This window comes from Macaca nemestrina, chromosome 6, assembly GCF_043159975.1.
Source record: "Macaca nemestrina isolate mMacNem1 chromosome 6, mMacNem.hap1, whole genome shotgun sequence".
NCBI classification, from domain to species: Eukaryota; Metazoa; Chordata; class Mammalia; order Primates; family Cercopithecidae; genus Macaca; species Macaca nemestrina.
In genome coordinates this window covers 52075426-52101598 of record NC_092130.1, presented here as the reverse complement: position 1 = coordinate 52101598, position 26173 = coordinate 52075426, and the positions used below count along the sequence as shown (strand labels likewise).

General features: G+C 35.7%; 1 protein-coding gene across 1 annotated transcript in view; it reads right to left on the bottom strand.

Moving 5' to 3' along the window:
• The window catches only part of LOC105467220 (fibrillin 2), a 275881-nt gene that overhangs the window by 36835 nt on the left and 212873 nt on the right, over positions 1-26173 (bottom strand). The window contains exons 35-47 of the mRNA XM_011716704.3: positions 17694-17816; positions 16983-17105; positions 11418-11579; positions 10664-10732; positions 10075-10200; positions 8786-8911; positions 8045-8197; positions 5927-5995; positions 4631-4756; positions 4319-4444; positions 3769-3894; positions 1823-1939; positions 160-288 (exon numbers count right to left, since the gene is read on the bottom strand). Of these exons, the coding sequence (XP_011715006.2) occupies positions 160-288; positions 1823-1939; positions 3769-3894; positions 4319-4444; positions 4631-4756; positions 5927-5995; positions 8045-8197; positions 8786-8911; positions 10075-10200; positions 10664-10732; positions 11418-11579; positions 16983-17105; positions 17694-17816 (1575 nt within the window). The remainder of the gene's footprint in view (positions 1-159; positions 289-1822; positions 1940-3768; positions 3895-4318; positions 4445-4630; positions 4757-5926; positions 5996-8044; positions 8198-8785; positions 8912-10074; positions 10201-10663; positions 10733-11417; positions 11580-16982; positions 17106-17693; positions 17817-26173) is intronic.

Below are 26173 nucleotides of genomic sequence, written 5' to 3'. Positions count from 1 at the left end.
ATAGTTTATCTTGATCATGTGATCTGATGATTAAATGAAATATTAATGAATTCTAAAGTGAAAGGAGGGGAGGTACACATCATCATTTTACCAAACAAACAAACAAACAAAAAACAAAAAAAAATCACCATAAAGACTGCTTGTTATTTAGATACTTACCTATACAGTTTTTGCCATCTGGGGTAAGTTCATAACCTTCGTTGCACAGACACTTGAAGGAGCCAATTTCATTAAAACACCGTCCATTTCTGCACACCTGACCAAAAAAGGAACTGCACTCATCTATGTCTGTAAGCAAACAGGAGTCCGTTTTTCAGAAAGAGCTCTTAACACTTGTTTCACAAGTCACTACTTAAAAACATACTTATTGCATTTATAAGAAATCCCACATTACAATTCCTCATCAACAGACAAAAATGGCACATATCATAAGGATCATTTAATTAATAGGATCCCATAGATTCCTACTATTTTTCAACCATAAAGATACTTTTTTTTCATTTTTGATATTAATATAACTCATAAATTTAGAACCAGATAAAAATCAAGGTTTAAGGTGAAGCTTTCCATTCTTTCTAACTGAAAAATATTTATTTTCCTACAGGCTGGGGGATATGTGTGATTTAATCTGACTGCCTAATTTTCAGATACTTTACCTGGAGCTAAGCTGACCATATTCAGAGAACAAATAAATGAGCTTATTTATTACAGGAAAATCAATGATATTAAAAACACTGGAATTGCTGACATAATACATAATTTAAAGAAAAAATACACTAACTGTTAAGTTTTCATTTAAGTTTAGAGTTGACTACATTTGGGTAATTTCCTGGGTTGGTTGAAGATTGTACTTTGATCAGAGCCATGTCCGTATTTTTTAGTTCTCCCTGACTGTACAAAGGCTCTAAGAAACTAGTCAAGAAGGCAGCAGTTAAATAAAATGTCCAATTAGCTCTATTTTTTTTCACAAGTGTGGAATTTTGAAAAATAAAAAAAACAGAGAGGGACTTATGTTAGGTTAAATGAGGAGGTGGGGATGAGCTCTGATACAGTCCCACAATGGTAGAAAACCTAAGTTCTTCCACATACCTTGCAGGGCCATGCGAAACACAACACATTATGCTGTAAACTACCCATGCAGTTCCTGCCACGTGGTAAACAAGGAATAAACGTTTGCTGTCATTTCTCTTATTCTCTCCTCCAACTACTTCAGGATCCTCTCCCACTCACTATCAGTTTCCATTTCACATTTGTATGTTGCTGTGGGCCAAAGGCTAAAGTCCTGTGCTGCGCATAGGAGAGATTTCTGAGGGCTAATCTAGAAACCTAGTCACCATTCTTTTTTTTTTTGGAGTGGGGGAAGGCATCTTGGCTTCAAAACCTGATGGAAAATGAAATGTCAAGCCATGACAAGTGGAAGTAGGCGGCTACTGGTACTTGAATGTAAATAATCCAGAATGGATTTAAATGAAATACTTATAATAACATTGAGACAATGGTCTATTTTTGATCTCATTAAGGGAATACAAATACCCCAAACCATAAATCAGTCCCAATATGTTTACTGTGATCTGAATGACCTTTTTTCCTGAATTGATTGGTTGACTGACAAAAGGGTTCAAGCGTATATTGTCTTGTGACAATTTAGGCCAATACTGTGGTATCAGTTAACTAGAAACCAGTCAATGATATTATATATCTTTTGGCACATATTTGCAATTTCAGTAATATAATTTTTTTTTGGTCTTTAGTTTTGTTTTTTATTTCAGCACACTGTGTGGAAATGAAATAGAAGCAATAAAAGACTGAATGAAGTACTTACCCAAGCAATCATTATTATGAGTGAGTTCAAACCCTGGGTAGCACAGACAGTTATAGGATCCAACGGTGTTTTTACAAGTTCCATTTCCACACGGATGCCGCTCGCACTCATCAACATCTACAAAGAAATACTGGCTCAAAAAATTAAATTTTTAACTGGAAAAAAATAGGCTATTAACCCTTTTATATGTTTAAACTATGGAATTATTTAGATTTTCCTGATTCAGTACTAGGAACTCATATCTCCTTGAGGAAAATGAGTATGAGATAGAGAAAAATCAAAATTACAAGAAATCAAAATTGTAAAATTATAAGAAAATAATACAGTTTAACAGGTACTGACTGTGTCAGATAATACTCAGACATAGCCTAGGAGAGCATCCCCCTAGCAGAGATGTATTAATGAGCAGGTCTGCTTAATAATTGTAAATAAAACTGATCTTCTAAAATATTGAAACAATTTGTTTCATTATAAAAGGCATTATAAACACTTACCCAGAAATTTAAATCCCTTAATTTGAGTGGGACAACAAAGATAAACTTTAGTTTACTTAATTGTATGAAGTAATGAAATCCAAATTGAAGTTTATTAGAATTCACTATTAGCCTTCAAAAAAACTGAATTAAGAAAATACTTAGAAAGGTCATCTGTCATATGAGAGAGCAGACTCCCCAATTATGAATTCCAGTCTGCTGAAACTCTACTACACCAAAAAAAGGGTGGGGGTTGGTACTGTTCTTTAGGAAGGAAGGTCTGTATAAGGGAGGTGTTACTGAAGAATCCGACTAGTTTTTATCATGGAAGAATTGTTATGAGTAGACAGATCTTCACCATAAGAATTTCTGAATCATAAATCTCACATTTTTTTTTTTTTGGTAAATCATACTCTCTCTGGGAGTATGGCAAGAAACAGCATGTATAAGCAAGCATTCTTAGGGAGTTCATGCAAATAAGACCAGATCCTGCATATTCCTTTGTATAAGCATCACCTAGAGAATTTTCCCTGCCATTATGGGAGAATTCCAAAGGGAGGACTCTTAGTGGATGAACCTGGAGACACACTCCAGGTATTCCCTGTTGTATGAATGTGTCATGAAGGAAACCAGTCCTGTGGTACTGAAATCTGATTTTAATATTCACATAGATAATATCTTGAATATCAAAAGAGTAGCTGAACAGCCCTAGCCTTTTCTACACTGAGAACATGCTAATTATAAGTAGCCAAGTTTTAAATTTGATTTTCCCCCTTCAAGTGCAAAGCACAGAAAGAAAACTCTTCAGCAGAGGCAGAGCCAATGGCTGACATCAGACTTAAGGGGTTATACTCAGTTCCAGCTTCATGGCATCCAGCCCATCTGTCTTTGAAAACTTATTAATCATCAGCTCAGCAAGAACTCACTAAGCACTATTATCACTTGACTACCCATTACATTAGCTACTCGGAATTTTTGAAGAGTTTGGCTATATTTGCTCCTGAAGCGATTTTTAAGAGATAAAACAGAAAATATGTACATAAATCCCATGTATTCAACAATTTGTTTTACAAAAGTATGTGCATATGTGTATAAATTTATTAAGTTTAATGCTGTCACTCTTACTACTCTCTTGCATTCCAAAATGGTGTCTTGAGGAGAAACATGAAAGTAAAGGGCAGCGGGTGCTATGGTAAGTTCCACACAAGCCCAAGTGACTCAGAGTGCATATCGAGCCATGTGAACATCTTCTAGAGAAAAAGCTGTGAATCACTGAACTGAAGAACATATTGCAGTATGTCCCTGTTTGCAAATTTTATACTGAATCAAGACTTAAACAGTTTGACCTAGTTAATTTTTTGCAAGATTGTTTCTGACCGACACATAGTAGTTAGTCATGGCACTTGATGGAACTGTGATTTGTTCTGGAGTCCCAGCCCCACTTCACTCCCTTGAGCCACATGTCCTTCTTACCCATGCACATGGTCTGGTCCTGAGAAGCCTTAAAGCCATTGTGGCAGATGCACTGGTAACTTCCTTGCAGATCAACACACAAGCCATGACTGCAAACGTTAGGAATTTCTAAACATTCGTTGCGATCTAAAACAAACAAACAAACAAAACACGTTACATGTATCTGATTTTTATTAAGATTTCTTCATTTTTCACAGTTGTGTTTCTCTAATCTGCTATTAATTATTATAGACAGGCTGAAAATGAACCATAACAATAGCTGAAGTGAAATGAACAAGGCTTTAACTTATCCAACTCTCTCTATTTAAGCAATTATTTATGTTTTTTTGGTATCTCAAGGATATTATTTTGTTTTAGGTCCAATCCTGGGGAAATCCATTGAAGAGACCTATTTTCTTAACAAAATAAAAGATATGGTGAAATAGGTTCACTATAAGTGAACAGATTGAGAGAGAAAATCTTTCTGAAATTATTCTTGCAAGTATTTTTTGATAGGAAAGCTAAGGAATCTTTTGCTCAGTGCCAAAGAATGAGTCAGCCTCTTTCTTACCTACACAGGCCCCATTGGGTGAAAGTTTGAAACCCGCGGCACATTCACAGCGGTAACTACCAGGACTATTGATGCAGTCTGCATTCCGCTGACAGAGATTATCACCATTGCTGCACTCGTCTATATCTGAAAGAGCAACAGTTCCATTTTAAGGAGTCCTTTTTATTATTGTATTAGCGTTACATTCACGTCACACTTTGATGATCAATTCTTGAAAAATTGTAGAAGAAATAGTAAAAATCAGAAACCATCTAAATGCTATTTATGTATACCAAATTATACTGGATAAAGGACATACATTATTCAGATTACCTTCGCAAACCAACAGCAGGTCATTGTAACTGAATCCTGTAGGACATTCACAGCGGAAACTGCCAATCTGGTTAATGCACACACCGTTTGCACAAATGCCTGGAATCTCTTTACATTCATCAATGTCTGAAACGGAACAGATTTGGTCAAATATATGTTGTTCTGCTTAATGTACTTACCATATAACCTTGAATAATGGTACATGTACCCTGGGATGAGAACAAATATTCAGTGTCACAAAAATCAATTATATACTGGCATGGATAATTTTTTTGGTTTATAAAAACATATATACCAGAAAACAGAAACAGTGATGGAAAAAATGTAAGTAGCTGATAAAATATACCAAGTAATTTCAGAGTCAATATAGCAAATGAACTTCCTAGGCAATCAAACCTCTTCTTCAGGTTACCCTAACTGCTGCTAGTCATTTGTTTAAAAAGCTATGTTTTCATCATTGTATGTACTTTGTTTTATCATGTATTCATAATGGAGACTTAATTGCTTAGGCCAGGTGTGGTGGCTCACGCCTGTAATCCCAGCACTTTGGGAGGCTGAGGTGGGTGGATCACGAGGTCAGGAGTTTGAGACCAGCCTGACCAACATGGTGAAACCCCTGTCTCTACTATAATACAAAAACTTAGCCGGGTATGGTAGTGGGTGCCTGTAATCCCAGCTACTCGGGAGGCTGAGGCAGAAGAATCACTTGAACCTAGCAGACGGAGGTTACAGTGAGCCGAGATTGCGCCATTGCACTCCAGCCTGGGCAATAAGCGTAAAACTTCATCTCAAAAAAAAAGTAAAAGATATTGCTTACCGAATCTTTGAGGAAGGAAATTAGAGTGAGCAACACAATGTACATTTAGAAGGAATTAATATGAAAAATAAGTCTGCAAATTCATATTTAGACCAGTAAAAAGGGAAACTGCAAAAATACACCAAAAATTTAAAAATGTACTTAAGAAAATAGCAACTAAAGGTTAAAATAAGGTAGATTATTTAGAGTCATGTAATACAATGTGCATGACAAGGACAACTGAAGCTTTAGCATGGTGGATGTGGCAAATATTCAGATAGTCACATGACTACCATAACCCAATCACCAGACTATGCTGATGGAGTATCATTATTAATACCTGGTTAGAGTCTGTAAGCCTGTTATTTCTCTCTTATTTAACTATATTAGATTGGAATCCAGATTATTATGCTTTGCGGTACTCTTAAATTTTAAAAACACAGATTTTTACAGAATGATACACGTATGTATTAAAACAAACATAATCTGGAAAAACTCACCAACAGCTTTTCCTGTATGAATGTCAAAGGTGAATCCAGGAATATTTCCACATATGGTTTTAAAGTCAGCTTTAAAATATAAACAAAGCAATGCACTCTTAAATTTCTCAAATTCCTTCAAAATAACATTTTGTATTACTTTCACAAACAAATATATTTTACATTATTCACAACCAGACATTTTGATTTCAATTATATTTATTTGATAGCAATGCCAGCTTCTACTAGGAGTGGATCTAGGCATTCTTTACCATTATTATCATTGTTATTTCTATTACTCTCATTAACATTTTACTGCTCTAATATCAGAAGGCAAGTAAATCATTATAAGATTCAAAATGTTTATTTAGATATTTAAATACTCTTTTTCTTTTGATACGCAGAGCTTTAGAAAACATCCAATACATAAAGATTTAAAAAAGAGAAGTACAAATTGAAAAAGGAATTACAGAGCGCACAAAGGTATAGACATGCAAAAATAATGTTGTAGAGGGGAAATAGGCAAACAATGAATAATGAATGAGATACGAATATTATTTTATTATTTTTTTTTTTTTACTGTGTCTACTGGTTGGAATGTGAAATTCGAATCATCAAAAACAATGCATTATGAAATAAAATAGGGACTATAAGAGGTATTCTCACACATAATTCACCAAATCAGTGGAAATTTAAAAGAATTATAATTTGCAAGATGAAAATGCTTCTGACACTCAATGCTATACAAGTGAGTAAAACTCCTGAAAACAGTATTAGGTAAAACTTGAACTGCATACTATATTCCAAGTGCTATCGGGTCAGGGATGCTGTATATTTCATCCAGCAATAAATACCGAGTATTGAGAACAGGGAGAAAGACAACAGATGCTCAATTTAATGGTTTCTAATTGTCTGGCAATGTACACATTATAATTTATATGTATAATCTCCCTAATTGTCACTGCAACCATATGAATTAGTCACTGTAATTATTTATTATTCCCATTTTATACATGAGAAATTAGTTTCAGAAAGGATAAATACTCTGCAGGAGGTTCCACAATAAGTATCCTAAGAGTTTTGATTTAAATACAGACCTGTCTCTCAAATCTAAGCTTTCGTTTCTTCTCACAAAGAAAGTGCCATTTTAATTCCCCAAATCAATGATCTTCAATTTGTAACTATGCAGTTTGAAAGTTGAGAATTGTAGGAATGTTTCTATTTAATTGTATGGAACATAATAATGGCAAGATAAGGCTAAGAAAATCCATTTGACCAGTGAATTCGAGTCACTGAAAAAGGCCTATGTGTTGCTTTTCACCATTTCTCTCCTTAATTTCATCAACACATTAAATGAAACATTTAAATACAAATACCCTAAGTAATATTTGGTAACAAATATATAATCACCGTTTCTTATTTGGCCTACTGGTTCAACTCTTAGTATCTATAGTTATTAAAAGTTGCCATTCTACAGGTCATAAAAGAGAAACTGATGGACAGCAATTTTAAGACAAGCATTTTTGGTCTTATCTCTATTATCTTTCACTTTTTCTTTCAAAAGAATCTGTCTTGTGAAAAAAAAATGACCAAGTAAAGACAAGCTCTATTTTTTGCCTAAAAATTTCACTGATGTCTGAGGAAGAAGATGTAAAGGCACATTTTGACAATGGGTTGCTTTTATGTAAAATTTGCTCATAAAAACACTTTTTGCATATTTTCCATGACTGAACTAAAAAAATGAACTTTTTGAATTTAGTTTTTTTCCAAATATTACACCTTCCATGTCTAGCAAAGTGGCATACAATACTTGCTTAAGAAAGATTTGTTTGATGAATAAATCAATAATTGACAAGCATAGTTTAAGATACCAAGTTTAAATGGACTAATGCTATAAACTCTAACTCTTCAGCAATGATCTTATTTTCAGGATTTACAAGCCTATTCAACATAATGTCTCAGAAGTTAGTGTGTGAATCTCAAAGAGGGCCAGTTGGGAAATAGAGCCATATGATGCTCTTGAATATTTTCGGAACTGAGCATCTCTAGTTTTAGCATGCATTGACTTTGACTATATTGTTACACGTATGCATGTATCACTGACACGGCAGTCAGAGGAAGCACGAGCCATGTGCTTACCTGTTCCTGGAGTTGGGCATGGTTCACAAGGTTTGTTCCAGGCTTTGCCCACATTATATGTGCAGCAGCACATCCTTTTTGTCACATTGAAAGGCAACTCATTCTCACAAGTGGTTCCATTATAGCTTCGGTAGCAAAAGCTTTTTCTCATGTCTACATAAAGAAAAACAAAGAAGCTGGCCATTTGTATCCATGAGTAGTTTATAATGAAGCCCGCACTGCTGTAGACATCAAGCTTTCCTGATGAACGCAACTCTGAAAACCTTCTGAGTCATTTGAAGCTATCTTAAAATAAGTCTTTAAACATAAATCATTTTTAGATTAACATCTCTCCTTTATCCTTAGATAAAGGATTTCACTTATAATCTTCTTTGGAGACAATGTTAATACATATTTGTTTTTCTCTCAAAATCATTTATTTAATTAAAAAAATTAAGCATTAAAATTCAAATGTTATTTTATTTGTATATTAATGTTCACACTGTATGAATGGAGATGACAAATTTACGAATATATAACATTTGAGGAAATTTTCTATATTAGATTCAAGCTTTTAAAAATGTAAATGTATATCCAAAGGTCAAAAATTTGATACTAAGCCAGCAGCTTACAAGATTCTGAAATATCTCAATTCACGAAGATTTAACTTTCAAACTTCCTGAACAATAGTTCTGAGACATAAGTGCTTTAGGTGTGAAGTTGACAACTGTGCTGTAATTAATCTCAGAGTTCTTTACCTACCCATGCAGTTGTGGCCTCCATTGACCTGCATGTACTCAGGTGGGCAAATGCAGGTGTAATTTCCCAGGGTGTTATAGCAGGTCCCAGGCCCACACACACCAGGATGTGCAAAACACTCATCAATATCTAGAGTAGGCAAGAATATCCATTAATTAATAAATATATTTTTTCAATGAATTTATATTACTTAGATGACTGAACAAAACATAGGTGATTCTCTAAATCCCTATTTACGCAAAATTTAGAAATAAAGAAAATATGCCAAATACGCATTTATATAACACAGATACACCTTTCTTCAAAAGAAAAAAATCCCCATATTAAAAAATATAAAGCATCAAAAGAAATTATTCTAAAGTGGCAAAAAATAATTTCCTTGGCACATATATATATATATATATATTTTTTTTTTAAATTGTAATTCACATTCTTCAATTGGAATTTCTTTAAAGCCTGTTTTCGTCCTATGTCACTTAGGCTAAGTTTTAATGCCAACTTTAAAGTGAATGCAGGTTGGGAAAGCCTTTGTCTTTGTAGCTTCTTTCAAACTAGTAACAATTCAGAGATTCTTAAAGCAGTGCAGCTGCTGGTTGTTCTCCTTATTATATCCTATTTCTTCCAGATGCATTTATCGAACGTGTTCCAAAAGAAAAGTTAAAATGGAAATAATTACGCTACATGCTTAATATTCAGTTAGAAGGATTCATTCATTTCACAATTAAATATTGAGATTCTACTGTAAGCTAGAACTTGTAGCTGTAATCATGAGTAAGATGTGGACCGTGCCTCCAGAAGCCCCCAGTTTAGTGGTGAGACAGGCCCCTAAAACAATTGAAATACCATGTGATAAGGTGAGGGGACGGAAGCAAGAATGGCAGCTGCATAACCTTTGAACTTCTTCATACCATATAGTCCAACCTTTAAAAAATTACTGATCAATATTAAGTTAATGGTCACATTGAAGCTTACCAATTTTTCCTTGTAAAATGTAATGCTTATCAATATTTTCACTAACAACTTACTTAATATTGTAGGTTTTCATACTACCCCATTTTCCCAATTTATATTTAATCAAGCCTCATAGAAAAATATAGTGAATTATGGCAATGAGCTGTAAATTAATTTTCTATCATCATACAACTTAGCCACATTGATATGAAAAGAAAAAAGCTATGAACCAGTCTTAATTGAGCCTTTTGTAGAATTTGAGGATGGGCCTTTCCCCCAGGCCTCGGCAGCCATTTTGTTTCGAACAGCACTGAGCATTTTAGGCATCAAATTCATCTCACCTTCACAGATGCGAGTTTCCTCGCTGAGGTAGTAGCCTTGTGGGCACTCACACTGGAAGCTCCCAAAAGTGTTGATGCAGTTTCCACCCTGGCAGAGACCTGGTAACTCCTGGCATTCGTCAATGTCTGCAAAAGGGGAGATAGTGCACTTAAAACAAACACCTTCATGAAGGATAAGAGTTAGTATTAGATCTTTCAAAACTGTGATCTTGCAAGAATCAGCAGACTTCTATGCATCCAAATGAATGCACACTTAGATGGCAAGTTTATTCTGCTCAAGTATCTTCTTGGCTTTGTCATGGAACTTTTACCATTATCTGAGAAAATGAATAAAATAAGTTGGGGATTATTCAAGGTAGGGGACAACAGGAAAGAGTTTCTCTGCAGAACAGTCAGATATCAAATCACTGCAATGGATCATTACTGCTTGATAAAAGTGGTCGTTTAACATTTTAGTAATTAAAGTCCATCTGTAATTTTACTAAATTATCTTGCTGTGACTGCTCTGCCCCGTAACTTTTCCACCAGCTTTTCTCTAAAACTAACTCTTTACCTTGTTTAAATCTGGGTGACAGTTGGATTAGCTCACCTTCTAAAATGATTGTGATGGGGTTAGGTCTGAAGCCTTCACCTCCGGGACACAGGGTGTAATATTCCGCTACAAAACAATAGAAAAATAAGAGGTTTGATACCCGTGTCCAAGTGGCTGAGACAACAAGCAAGCATTCAGCAAATGACAGGCTCAATATACTCATCCTAAGGGATGTATCCAAATTTTTCTTAGTGCCCTTTCATATACATTTAAAGTTACATATTTTACATAAAAGATCATACTTTATTAATCACATACACAGTAGAATAACACGAACCATTTGTTTTCAATTTAAAGAAAAAAATCCCTTGCAGTTCTTTTAGCTAGTAAATTGAGTTTAGAGAATACAGGTTTTGGTTCATGTTCATATCAGAACAGATGTTTCAATTTAAGGCATTCTATAATTGACTTCAGGAATACAACACACCTAAGAAGCTGAACTAATAACCTTTGAGAATAATCAGGAATATGTTTTATCTGTGATATCATGGAGAATTGATATTAGTACTATCCATACATGATTACGGTAAAAAATTATTTTTTTAACATATCATGATAAAACACAGGAAGAGAGGAATTCAAATCCTTTAACACTCTTGGCTGGTTTCAGTGCGATCACTGAAAGTAGTCCAAATTCAATTTTTTTGTTTTGTCCTCACTAAACACTCCTTACTCCCAGCTCAGGAATAAAATTGCAATGAATCTTTAGACACCAGGTGGTTTTCTGTCTCTTCTTCAGTTTTGTACTTACTGCTATTGACAGGGGGGCATGTCTCACAGGGGTTTCCCCAGGCCTTTCCCAGAGAGCAGCAGCACGAAGAGCGACTGACGCCCACCCCGATCTCGGTGTTGCAAGACAGACTCCCATCTCCTCGAGGTCCAAACTTCAGGTAGCAGTTGCCCACACGGTTGTCTGTAGAGCAACAAAGGAGCTTACACTTGCCCTTGCTTACATAGTAAGGATTCCATTTTAGGGAAAAGTCACTCAAAGGATGAAATTCAAATTTTGTACATTAACATGAAAGGCTCCTTTTAATCCTTACTACCAAGCGATCGCCTGCTTTAAGCTTTTTTGAGATTGCGTCAGAGGAAGCCAATTATGGCAGACTTTCCTATGTTTAGAAATCCACACAGACCCTATTTTCCTATACTCATGGAATGGACAAGATAGTAAGACATTTCTCATTTGGGACATACTGGACCTCCAATAATATGAATACAACACATTTTTTGTATAATTAATCTATATCATGAGTTTATCCAATGGTTTAGTTTCAACTTGCATAGCTAACTTCGCAGGTTTTGGAAAAGATAGCCTGTAACAAACTTAGAGAAAATATTTAAGGGATCTGCTAATCTAAGGCTTTTCTTTATCTCTACAGTTATCATCCAGATCACTCCATTGAGTCTATGGGTTTAAATATTACTTTTTTGTTGAGAACTCTCAAATTTATGGTTCTGTGTCTCATCTTTCCCGTGAACTCTAGACCCTTCTGCCAACTGCCTATTTCATTTCTTCTCTTAAACATCTAATAGTTATTTCAAAGTTAACACATCTAAAATCAAATTGTCGATGCTCTTTCCTCCATGTACAAAATCTGCTGTCTTCTCTCCCAGTCTTCTGCATTTTCAATACAAGGAAATTCTTTTTTTTTTTTTTTTCCAGTTGCACAGGCCCCCTAAGCTTTGACATCATTTTTGACTCCTTATTCAATCAAGTAATAAGGGCTGTCTACTCAACCTTCAAAACATATCTGGAAACAACCATCCTGGTTAACTTGGTGAAACCCTGTCCCTACTAAAAATATACAAAATTAGCCGAGCGTGGTGGCGGGCATTTGTAGTCCCAGCTACTCAGGAGGCTGAGGCAGAAGAATGGCGTGAACCCAGGAGGTGGAGCTTGCAGTGAGTGGAGATCGTGCCACTGCACTCCAGCCTGGGGGACAGAGGGAGACTGCGTCTCAAAAAAAACAAAAAACAAAAAACAAAAAACAAAAACACAAACAAAAAACAAACAAACAAAAATATCTGGAATTTGTCTACTTATCACTGCCTCTATCACTACTATCTTTTTTTTTTTTTAATTACTACTGAGTTCCAGCCACCGTCACTATCCCTTTACCTAGTCTAATGTAATAGTTTTCTAACTCTTTTCTCAACTTCCATTCTTGACTAAACTATGGTCTACTTTTCCTTCTGTAAGTCAGAGTGACCCTTCAATAGCATTACCTTAGGTCAGGCAACCTCCAATAGCTTCTCTTCTCAACCAGAATAAAATCTAGAGTTCTTAGCAGTCTACAGAGTAATTTTCATCCCTGGCTGCACGTTAGAATCATTCGGGCTTTTTAAAAAAACTAATTTTCCTTTATTTTTTCTCTGATTTTGCATTTTGTTTTTGTTGCTGAATCTCAGATGCAGCAAGATTCTCATGGTCCCCCTTCTAATTAGGTTTATTTTTATTTATTTATTTATTTATATTTTGGGGACAGAGTCTTGCTCTGTTGCCAAGCTGGAGTGCAGTGGCACGATCTCGGCCCACCGCAACCTCTGCCTCCCGGGTTCAAGTGATTCTCCTGCCTCAGCCTCCCGAGTAGCTGGGACTACAGGCGCCTGCCATCACATCCAGTTAATTTTTGTATTTTTAGTAGAGACGGGATTTCACCATGTTGGCCAGAATGTTCTTCATCTTTTGACCTTGTGATCTGCCCGCCTCATCCTCCCGAAGTGCTGGTGTAACAGGCATGAGCCACTGTGCCTGGCCTAATTAGGTTTATTTATTCCTCATTTATTCACCTGTTCTTTCTCTCTCCTTCCCCTCCCTTTCTCTTTTATCCTTATTCTGCATTCCCATTCTCCTTCTCTACCAGATCATCCAAATGTATTTAACGTTACTACTTTTTACATGTGCTCCTGCAAAATAAATATTTTTGTTTTAATGTGTTCATTTTAAATTTACACAAATGTCTTTTGTCATACATCTCATTTCATTTTTATAACTTTTCTATTCATGCTTGTTCTGTGAATCTCCAGTCTGTCAGCTTCGTGGTGTACAACTGCCTTTAAAAAAAAAAACCCTCCTCTCCAAAAATGGTTTCTAAAACTCTACCACCACAAAGAATGCTGCAATGAACATCATATATGTGTCTCTGTATGGGCCTGTGAGTTAATGCCATTGGCATGCAGAGCCACAAAAGGAATTGTTGATTTACAGAGTTTGCCTATACTTAGCCTTCAGTCAGGAAAAAGAGTCATCATTTACCAACTACATCCAATGAACCCTTTAATTTTTACTATTTTTAAGTAATTTAAAAAAACCATTTACAGAAGAAAGGTATATTATAAAAACTAATATACAGAAGAAAAAAGTTGAAAACAACTTTATTAGCAATATTAATAAGAATTTAATCATAGCTAACTCAATTTTTTAATCTGTATTTTCTTGGTTTTGAAGATATTCTACTCAAACTGATCTTCTGAATGCAACTAATTGCTTATCAACTATCATTCATGAACTTGGAATATATCCATTTTGTAAAAACCATTTCCAGGTTTCAAACACATCTCTAATAGGTTCTAGCTTATCATTATTTCTGGTTATTCTTGTTCTTGCTTCATAAAAATGCAATAGCCAAAGGAATTTTTGAAAACATTAACAGTTCATGATTTTGTTGATGAGAGGACAGCCGTCTTCTTTAAAGGCTACCAAATAGAAAATGTTTTCATTTTTAGATTTATCAACACCAATTAAAATAATCAATCTAGTGACTGCATTTCTACATCACATATTTCCTTCCAATAACCTTTGATACATACCTGCCTTTATCTTTGTCTGCTTATGAATCATATCAATTGAATTTTGGTACAGAAACATCATGAAAATATGAAAGAATCCACGAACCTGGGATGGTTCAGGTTCTTGTTACCAAATATTGTGGGTTGAAGTTCTTTTTATTGACTAAGTGGATGAGAATACTTCATTTCCTTTGTCTACAGAAATACAATGTCCATTCACTTGTAGATTCTGAAGTTTGAAAAAATTCACCTAGGATATTCGTCTCTGAAGGCACTTAGTCGGGGATTGTGCTTAGACGATTCATTTCACCATCACCCTTAGAATCTAGACGAAAGAGCTGCTCTCTGTCTCTCTCTAGTCACCTGACTCAACTAACAACTGTGAAATATTTTCCACTGTCATTTTTTTCTTTTTGCCAAAAATTATGGCCAGAAAGTAAAGACTTCTAAATTCTCAACTGTGTTCAATAAATGCTAAAAGATTTCAAGTAAGGTGTCTCCAGTCTTCTCTTGTACTTTCTTGAGAAAATGATGAAATCCTTAGGGCAATATAATAAGGAAACTGAAGGATGATGCAACAGTGACATTTTATTTCACTAATGCATGTTCCTTCTAGGTGATGCCATAATTTTCCACTTCTTATTATTTTATTCTGTTTGTTGTATCCATTGGACATAATGGTGAACAATGATAAAAATAACAGCTAGGATGATAAAATGTCAAAATGTTTCAAGACAAAGGAAAAACATGATCTCTTAACATTTTATAATGTTTCAGACTTATGAAAGGGTCCAACAGACTCCTTGGCACTTTTGAGATAGAATGAGTCTTTGTTTTTTGGAACTGAGAATGAACGAAAGCAATAAAGTGTCAATCCATACAAATAGAATTGCTCCAAAAAGAAACTCAAAAACTAACATTGATTATACACTGACAGTTAATTGGTGTACTGTTGTGCAAGTATATTCTCTGAGGGGCTGCCCTGGTCTACACTTCTACCAGCAGAACAGGATGCTCCTCAAGGCCCATGTCCCCATCAATACTTCACATTGTCCAAGTTTCCTAGTATTTGCCAGTATATGAGGTGTAAAGTGGTATTTATATAATTGTTTCAATTGGATTTCTTATTCCTAATGATTTTGGTCATTTGCTTGCTTACATTTTTTAATGTTTAGACTATTCTCTTTTATGAGTTGCCTATTCACAGTCTTTGTTCCAAGGAAGTTTTTAAGAAATATTGAGGCCCCAGTGAGTCAGAATTTCTGGGGGTGTAACAGGCATCAATATATTTTCCAGGTTATAAATGGAGTTTACTATGCAGCCTCGGTTGAGAATCACTTTGTGAACTGGGTGACTGCTCCTCTGATTCCTCTCCTCATCCCTGACCCCTCCACTCACTCCTCTCTTGCTGCACACAGCCTTGTGCTATGTCTCTAACGCACAGTCTTCTCCTACCACAGGCCCTTTGCACTGCCTGCTCCTTTTAACTGGAGGCTTTCCTCAGAGGTCCAGTTGGCTTGTCCCCTCCTTAAAGGCTCTGATTCCCCCATTCCTAATATAACATGGCAGTTCTCCTCCAACCACCTCCAGTGCCAATTCTGTTTGTTCTTGCTTTTATTTATCTCCCTGCCTGTAAAATGTAAACACAAAAGCAGAGAATGTGCTTGTTCTGTTCACTGTTGCAACTCCAGCCCTTAGACAGAAGGCGCTCAATCTTTACCAAATGAATTATTTTGAATGGAAAATGCGAAACTTGGAGTAGCCATAAATGATAATTAAAAGTATTCTCTAAAACTTGAAAACAGTATATAAGGTGGGTGTAAATCACAGCAGCAAATATTCCTCCCATTTGCTGCAGGCCCAAAAACTGACACTGAGGACAGTAGGCAGATTTCTACTTAAGCAAGGAATTCTCCACTCCTCCCTTTTTTTGTATACTTCCAGAAAATTTTCCAGACCATTTCTTTCTCTAGGAAAACACAGGAATAGCGCAGAGAATAAAAGCTGGACAATTGTTTTTTAAAGATCAGAGGTGCTGACCACAGATTCCGAACCTTCATTACTGCCTCCTCCTCCTCCCTGTCATCTCTCAACTTCTGCTCCAATGGTTTGGCTCATAAATCCATCTATCTAATTCCTTGCTTCTCATCACTTCATTTACTTTGTTATATGACCCTTCCAGTAGGCAGAAGAAATAGATATTCTAATAGCTATACCACCACTCTGGGTTATCCTGGCCAAACACTGGACAAGGAGCCAGGCAGCAACCTGGGCTACTGCCTTAGCTCTACCATTTTCAAGCTCTGAGACCTTGAAAAAATTACTGCACTTCTCTGTGCCTTGGATATCAAGTCTGTGAGAGGAGGAAGGTGGAGCTGATGATTTGGAAGACAAACACAATAAAGGCAACCATATAATGTTTTATTTTTAAGTTAACTGTAGCAAACATTCATTACAGTTCATTACCAAGAGAGTTTGAATATTCAACTTGATCATTCTATTTGTTTCATATAGCTTTACTTACCAACACAACCCACACCAGTTGGGTTCAACTGAAAATCGGGTGGGCAGTTACACTCATAGCGACCAGGCGTGTTGACACATAGGCCATTGACACAGTTTATGGGATCTGCACACTCATCAATATCTAGGAGAAGCATTGAAAATGCTCAGGTTACCACTGTTACTTTTTCTAGGCATACTGCTGTTCCAAAGACTTTGGTGGAATTTTTGAAAGTTAGTAAAGATCACTAGAAAGACTCAACACAATAAAATAAAGATCTTAAATTTTGATATATACCTAAAACAGGTTCCACATATTAAGCACACAGTATTTATGACAGCATTTAGTATCCTTGATAAATACATTATAATTAATTAAAATTTGCAACTCTGAGGAAGAAAAAATTATGTCACTATTTGTTTAACAAAAATCACAAATATACACGTATATATATACATATACATGAACATATATTCAAAGAGACACTTTACTAGTTTCATTTCAGATATTTAATATTAACAATTATACAGATAACAATTTAATATTATTTACATAAAAATACATCAATTCCATAGCTACAAATAAACATATCTGAATATAATTTTCTTTTTCAGAAAAATGTGTAACCTAATGCATAGATTAGCTAAGCAGAAATCTCAGGAATTTTTACGATTAGCACAGAATATTTATTTCAATTAATCAGAACACAACTTAGCCCATAACTGACCATACCTGTACAGTTCCCTCCTGTTCTGTCCAATTCATAACCATCATCGCAGATACAATGAAACATTCCAGGCAGGTTATTACATGTTCCAAAGACACAAATGTTTTGGAAGGAGCATTCATCAATATCTGAAGATTAAAAAAAAATAGTAATCTCTTATTTACAAAGACATTTTAAAATTTTAATGTAATGTCTAACATTAGTGCATTTTTCTACCCCCTCAGATGTTTTTATTCAGTAAAGCTTTTTTTTTTTTTTGTCTAGGTAGATAAGTGCAAAGGGCAAGCAACTAATGTTCACCTATGGAACTAAGATATAAAAGAAATATTATTTCCTTGGTAAAATGAGGGTCTAGTATTTTAAATGACTTGGATTATGATATACTTAAAGAAGAGTTGGCTCAAGGCACATAAAATACAAAAATTAAATATAAACATGTCAAAGAAATGAAATTGTAAAAAAAGATAAAAGCAAATTCAAAGATTCTAACTAATTAGTGCAAACAGCAGACATTTTATAGTTGATAAATGTTTTATATTATGAAAAACAAATACATAATTATTTTTAAATATTGGAGATATTAAAATTAACTTTTTCGTTAATTTAGTTAATTAAATTTAATTAAATATTAATTAACTTTTTAGTTTTTACTTCCTTTTTATTTTGCAATCTTCTCTGTTATTATAAAGCAGTTTTAAACAGAGAAGAAATTTCTTCCCTAATTTCATGTTAATAAGATGATCCACTGACCCCATATTCTAGTAAATTTCATTAAAATATCTCTATTGAATTGGACTAAAAATTGATTTATGAAAAGTTTATGATAGTCTTCCACGAGGCTGTAACTCAAAGTTAATAAATATGAAGTTATCACTCCTCACACAGGTGAAAATCAATGGGTATGTATAGCTGTGGAAATAATCTGAATTTCTACTCTCAAAAAGAGGATGGACATTTTTGTATAAAAATTGCCTAACACTCGGAGAATGCAGACCAGGCATGTCATTTTAGGCTAGACTAGACAAGTCATCCTAAACTGCTGTCATCAGACAGTTATATCTTAAGTCTAAACAAGACTTCTGTGGTCATTTGTTATAGTTAAAATACTGGTTTCAACTATCTTAGATTTAAGGTATGGTTCCAATCATGTTCAAAGTTTAACATGTGCAAAGGTATCTTTTATTGTATTGGGGGTAAGAAAGTTATTCTCTTTATATAAATGGGTAAAAATTCTTTAAGCTAGATTACAATTGAATTGTGTTAATTTATACTCAAAAAGGGAATTGTACTATCAGCCTTCTGAGTGTGCATTTTTTTGCTTGTTTGTTTCAGACAGGTTGTTGCTCTATCACACAGGCTGGAGTAGTGGCACGATCATGGCTCACTGCAGCCACAATCTCCTGGGCTCAAGTAATCCTCCCCCTTCAGACGTCCAGGTAGCTGGGACTATAGGCAAACACAATCACACCAAGCTAGTTTATAAAGTTTCTGTAGAGACAAGGTCTCCCTATGTGGCCCAGGTTGGTCTCAAACTCCTGGGCTCAAGTGATCCTCCCTCCTTGGCCTTCCAAAGTGCTGTGTTAACAGGTGCGGGCCACCATGCCCAATCTATTTTACTTATAAATGAACTTTATTAGAAATTTCTTCCACCTAAGTAATGTAATTGTTGTATAAAGAAGGTATTTTAAAAGATTGCTGTCTTTCCTTTGTAAAATAGATACATATTCAAAAATTCAAATAATACACAAAACAAAATAGCAAAATAATTACTCAAAAATGTTTCCATCTAGAAAGAATCATTTAAGATCATTTTAGACATTTATATACATATTTAGACCATGAAGCTAAAACAATTTGTATGCATCAGATAAATTTACCATCATCTCAACAGTTTTAAAATACTTTAATAATGTTAAGAATAAAAAATGCTAAAAAATTTTTGGCTTTATGCTAAAGTTGAAATGTAATTTTTAGATAGTATTAATTAATTCTATACAATAAATTATAAGCAAATTAGCAATCATATATCCTTCCAACTGCTTATTTTTATCATTTTCACTTTTTCAATGTCTATGGCAGTTTACCATAATTTCCACAGTGTTTAGTACTAATTATTTACTTAAAAGGATCAATAATGGTTTCATTACAACTTCTCCATTTGTTTCTTGATTGGTTGTGTTTCATTGCTGATTGTTCTTTTTCCAAGAAGGGTGGGACTTTTGTGAAAACACAGGTGTTTTCTACCTGACATATTTCATGTGTAAGAAAATGCTTATTATCTTTATAATTAAGTATAATATTTTTCACATTTCCTCAAAATTTTGTGGGCATGGATCTAATGTCTTTTGGTATTGGATATTTCTGTTTAGCTCATGAATTGCCTTTTCTTTTTCTTTTTTTATTATACTTTAAGTTCTGGGATGCATGTACAGAATGTGCAGGTCTGTTACGTAGGTATATGCGTGCCATGGTGGTTTGCTGCACCCATCAACCTGTCATCTACATTAGGTATTTATCCTAATGCTATCCCTCCCCTAATCCCCATCCTCTGACAGGCCTCAGTGTGTGATGTTCCCCTCCCTGTGTCCACGTGTTCTCATTGTTCAACTCCCACTTATGAGTGAGAACATGCGGTGTTTGGTTTTCTGTTCCTTAGTTTGCTGAGAATGATGGTTTCCAGCTTCATCCATGTCCCTGCAAAGGACATGAACTCATCCATTTTTATGGTTGCATAGTATTCCATGGTGTATATGTGCCACATTTTCTTTATCCAGTCTATCATTGATGGTCATTTGGGTTGGTTCCAAGTCTTTGCTATTATGAACAGTGCTGCAATAAACATAGGTGTGCACGTATCTTTATAGTAGAATGATCTATAATCCTTTGGGAATATCCCCATAATGGGATTGCTGGGTCAAATGGTATTTCTGGTTCTAGATCCTGGAGGAATCGCTACACTGTCCTCCCATAATGGTTGAACTAATTTACACTCCCACCAACATGTAAAAGTGTTCCCATTTCTCCACATGCTCTCCAGCATCTGTTGTTTCCTTATTTTTTAATGATCGTCATTCTAACTGGCATGAGATGATATCTCACTGTGCTTTTGATTTGCATTTCTCTAATGACCAGTGATGATGAGCTTTTTTTCTTGTTTGTTGGCCGCATAAATGTCTTCTTTTGAAAATTGTCGGTTCATATCCTTCACTCACTTTTTGATGGGGCTGTTTTTCTCTTGTAAATTTGTTTAAGTTCCTTGTAGATTCTGGATATTAGCCCTTGGTCTGACAAATAGATTGCAAAAATTTTCTTCCATTCTGTAGGTTGCCTGTTCACTCTGATGATAGTTTCTTTTGCTGTGCAGAAGCTCTTTAGTTTGATTAGATTCCATTTGTCAATTTTGGCTTTTGTTGCCATTGCTTTTGGTGTTTTAGTCATGAAGTCTTTGCCCATGTCTATGTCCTGAATGGCATTGCCTAGGTTTTCTTCTGGGGTTTTTATGGTTTTAGGTCTTACGTTTAAGTCTTTAATCCATCTTGAGTTAATTTTTGTATAAGGGGTAAGAAAGGGATGCAGTTTCAGTCTTCTGCAGAGGGATAGCCAGTTTTCCCAACACCATTTATTAAATAGGTAATCCTTTCTCCATTGCTTGTTTTTGTCAGGTTTGTCAAAGATCAGATGGTTGTAGATATGTGGTGTTATTTCTGAGGGCTCTGTTCTGTTCCATTGGTCTATCTCTCTGTTTTGGTACAAGTACCATGCTGATTTGGTTACTGTGGCCTTGTAGGATAAAGTCAGGTGGCACGATACCTCCAGCTTCGTTCTTTTTGCTTAGGATTGTCTTTGCTATACGGGCTCTTTTCTGGTTCCATATGAAATTTAAGGTAGTTTTTCCTAATTCTGTGAAGAAAGTCAATGGTAGCTTGATCGGGACAGTATTGATTCTATAAATTACTTTGGGCAGTATGGCCATTTGCATGATACTGATTTTTCCTATCCGTGAGCATGGAATGTTTTTCCATTTGTTTTGTGTTCTCTCTTATTTCCTTGAGCAGTGGTTTGTAGTTCTCTTCTAAGAGGCCCTTCACATCCCTTGTAAGTTGTATTCCTAGGTATTTTATTCTCTTTGTAGCAACTGTGAATGGGAGTTCACTCATGATTTGGCTCTCTGTCTATTATTGCTGTATAGGAATGCTTGTGATTTTTGCACATTGATTTTGTATCCTGAGACTGCTGAAATTGCTTATCAGCTTAAGGAGATTTTGGGCTGAGACGATGCGGTTTTCTAAATATACAATCATGTCATCTGCAAAGAGATACAATTTGACTTCCTCTCTTCCTATTTGAATCCCCTTTATTTCCTTCTCTTGCCTGACTGCCCTGGCCAGAACTTCCAATAGTATATTGAATAGGAGTGGTGAGAGAGGGCATCCTCGTCTTGTGCCAGTTTTCAAAGGGAACACTTCCAGACTTTGCCCATTCAGTATGATATTGGCTGTGGGTTTGTCACAAATAGCTCTTATTATTTTGAGATACATTCCATCAATACCTAGTTTATTGAGAGTTTTTAGCATGAAGGGGTGTTGAATTTTATTGAAGGCCTAGTTTTACTGAAGGCCTTACTGCATCTTTTAAGATAATCGTGTGGTTTTTGTCATTGGTTCTGTTTATGTGATGGATTATTACATTTATTGATTTGCATATGTTGAACCAGCCTTGCATCCCAGGGATGAAGTTGACTCAATCTTGGTGGATAAGCTCTTTGACTTGCTGCTGGATTTGGTTTGCCAGTATTTTATTGAGGATTTTTGCATCGACGTTCATTGGGGATATTGACCTGAAATTTTCTTTTTTCGTTGTGTCTCTTCCAAGTTTTGGTATCAGGATGATGCTGGCCTCATAAAATGAGTTAGGGAGGAGTCCCTCTTTTTCTATTGTTTGGAACAGTTTCAGAAGGAATGGTACCAGCTCCTCTTTGTACCTCTGGTAGAATTCGGCTGTGAATCTACCTGTTCCTGGACTTCCTTCGTTTGGTAGGCTATTAATTACTGCCTCAATTTCAGAACTTGTTATTGGTCTATTCAGGGATTCGACTTCTTCCTGGTTTAGTCTTGGGAAGGTATATGTGTCTAGGATTTTATCCATTTCTTCTAGATTTTCTACTTTATTTGCATAGAGATGTTTATAGTATTCTCTGATGGTAGTTTATATTTCTGTGTGATCAGTGGTGATATCTCCCCCTTTATCATTTTTTATTGTGTCTATTTGATTTTTCTCTCTCTTCTTATTTTTCTCACTAGCAGTCTATCTCTTTTGTTAATCTTTTCAAAAAAACAGCTCCTGGATTCACTAATTTTTTTTTTTGAAGGGTTTATTGTGTCCCTATCTCCCTCAGTTCTGCTCTTAGTGATTTCTTGTCTTCTGCTAGCTACTGAATTTGTTTGCTCTTGCTTCTCGAGTTCTTTTAATTGTGATGTTAGAGTGTTGATTTTAGATCTTTCCTGCTTTCTCCCGTAGACAATTAGTGCTGTAAATTTCCCTCTCAACACTGCTTTAGCTGTGTCCCAGAGATTCTGGCACATTGTGACTTTGTTTTCATTGGTTTCAAAGAACTTCTTTATTCCTGCCTTAATTTCGTTATTTACTCAGTGGTCATTTAGGAGCAGGTTGTTCAGTTTCTGTATAGTTGTGTGGTTTTGAGCGAGTTTCTTTTCTTTTTTGTTTCTTTTTTTTTTTTTTTTTGAGATGGAGTCTTGCTCTGTCGTCCCAGGCTGGAGTGCAGTGGCGTGATCTTGGCTCACTGCAAGCTCTGCCTCCTGGGTTCAAGCCATTCTCCTGCCTCAGCCTCCTGAGTAGCTGGGACTAAAGGCACCCGCCACCATGCCCGGCTAATGTTTTTTGTATTTTTAGTAGAGATGGGGTTTCATCATGTTAGCCAGTATGGTCTCGATCTCCTGACGTCATGATCTGCCAGCTTTGGCCTCCCAAAGTGTTAGGATTACAGGCATTCTGAATCACTATGCCTGGCCATGAGTGAGTTTCTTAATCCTGAGTTCTAATTTGGTTGCATTGTAGTCTGAGAGACTGTTATTACTTTCATTCTTTTGCATTTGCTGAGGAGTGTTTTACTTCTCATCATGTGGTCAATTTTAGAATAAGCGCGATGTTGTGCTGAGAAGAATGTATATTTTGTTGATTTGGGGTGGAGAGTTCTGTAGATCTCTATTAGGTCCACTTGGTCCAGAGCTGAGTTCAAATCCTGAATATCCTTTATTTTCTGTCTTGTTGATCTGTCTGATATTGACAGTGGGGTGTTAAAGTCTCCCACTGTTATTGTTTGGGAGTCTTCAAGTCTCTCCGTACGTCTCTAAGAACTTGCTTTATGGATCTGGGTGCTCCTGTATTGGGTGCAGATATATTTAGGCTAGTTAGCTTTTCTTGTTGCATTGATCCCTTTACCATTATGTAATGCCCTTCTTTGTCTCTTTTGATCTTTGTTGGTTTAAAGTCTGTTTTATCAGAGACTAGGATTGCAATCTCTGCTTTTTTTTTGCTTTTTGTTTGCTTGGTAAATATTCCTCCATCCTTTTATTTTGAGCCTATGTGTGTCTTTGCATATGAGATGTGTTGCCTTTTCTATCTGAAGTCTTCAATCCTTCTCCTATGACTAAAGTTGACAAATGTAGGAAATCTAAGTCTTTGTCTTACAATTTGGGCTTTGTATATTCAGTTCTTTGTTTGACTGCACAAAAATGTTTGGTTGTTTAGTACTTTTTTTTCCAGTTGATTTTTTGGGCTCTCTTCAGTGACACCAATTATACTGATGTTTATAGTTTTTGTCTTTTCTCTAATAGTGTTAATTTCTCTTTCCTCTTTTTTTCCCACTGTTATTATCTCAGGCCCCTTCTCTATGCTAGCAATTACATTTTCATCTGTATGTCTTCTGGTTTTTGCTGTATTCATTTAATAGTTCTCTTATTTTGCTGTATTGGTCCCCATTTCTTATTTCCCTTGATTCTACAATCTCCCTTTTACTCTATAGCTCTTATAATCTCCATAAGCTTGTTCAACTACATTTATGATTTTATTAAGATCATATATGGCAAAAAGTACCTATGGAAATTTTGTTTTATTTCTTGAGGAGTTTTCTTCCATTGTGGGTTGGTTCTTTAGCTGTTTTTGTGTTTTTCTTCCTTTTATTTTCATAGGATGCCTGTATAGTTGCTACTGTTTATTTTTCAGCTTGTATACACACTACTTGGCCTGCTCTTTCAAGAGCTTTTGTTTACTTTAGTACAGTTTAAATAACATCTCGATATCTTTCCTTCTTTATCAGAGCTTATGTGGCAGACAGCTGGTTTCGGTTTCATTAAAGCTGTATTCAGTCGCCCAAAGTTTCATAAGGTGGAGGGAGAGAAGATTGAGAATGGGGAGAGCTCCCCTGGGCTCTATGTTGATGAACTTGGCCTTTGCTTTCTCTTTAGAAATTATAGAAAATGGTCTATATGTAGGTCTGTTCCATTTAACGGAGTCCTCTATCATGTTCTTGCAGGGATTCCTCCAGGTTTTATATTCCCTCATTTTGGTGGAGATTACTGGGAAATGGCCAACTTCAATAATTTTTTGAATTCTATAGAAATTCTGAGACTTTGTGGTGGAAAATGTTCATCGGAGGATCATATACTTATAATAAGATGGGTAGACAACAAGGGATTCAATTAATAAATTCAGGAGAAACGGTCCAGATGAGCCAGACCTTGTGGAGAGGAGAGAAAAACAAGGAGAATGGCCAGAACCATGGAATTACATTTTTTGGATTTCAAAAGCTGATGTTCAGCTGAATGGAGCAGAGGGTCCAACTGAGGGTGAACTACAGGTGTGCCAACCCTCAGCTGCCCTGTCAGTTACGAGTTTCTCTCTGCGGTAATGACATATGAGAAAACTAGATGTGCAGGAAGTACAGTAAACAGTAACTATTTAGCACCATCTTGGGGGAGAGGGAAGTTCTGAAAGGGCCTGTGCCACCCATAAAGTAATACACAATTAGGAAGGAAAAATCCTGTCCAGATATAAAGAATTTACGTTAGTGAAAGTGGCTATGGCTGACCTGTTCCTTCTCCCACTAACTCTTGTCAAACTGATGTAGATAATAATCATGTCATTCCACATTTACATTGATTCACATTTTCCATTAATTCTACTACTACACTTCAGTGCTTAAAAGAAACCAGGACCAAGAATAAAAGGAACTTACCCTAAGTCACCTTGTATAAAATGGATTAGATTCTGCCCAATATTGTGGGTCAACGTAGAAGCATGAATGCTTTCAGTTTGTAACTTCATCTTCCCTAGGGCCAACGTTCATCCCCTTTTTCTGAGTCTCTCCACATTTGTTGCTCTTTCTGAAGAATTTCATGAACTTTTGGCTCATTTTCTTTCTTCAGGGTCACTTCTGACGGTGGAGCAGAGTTGGGCTCTACTGTGA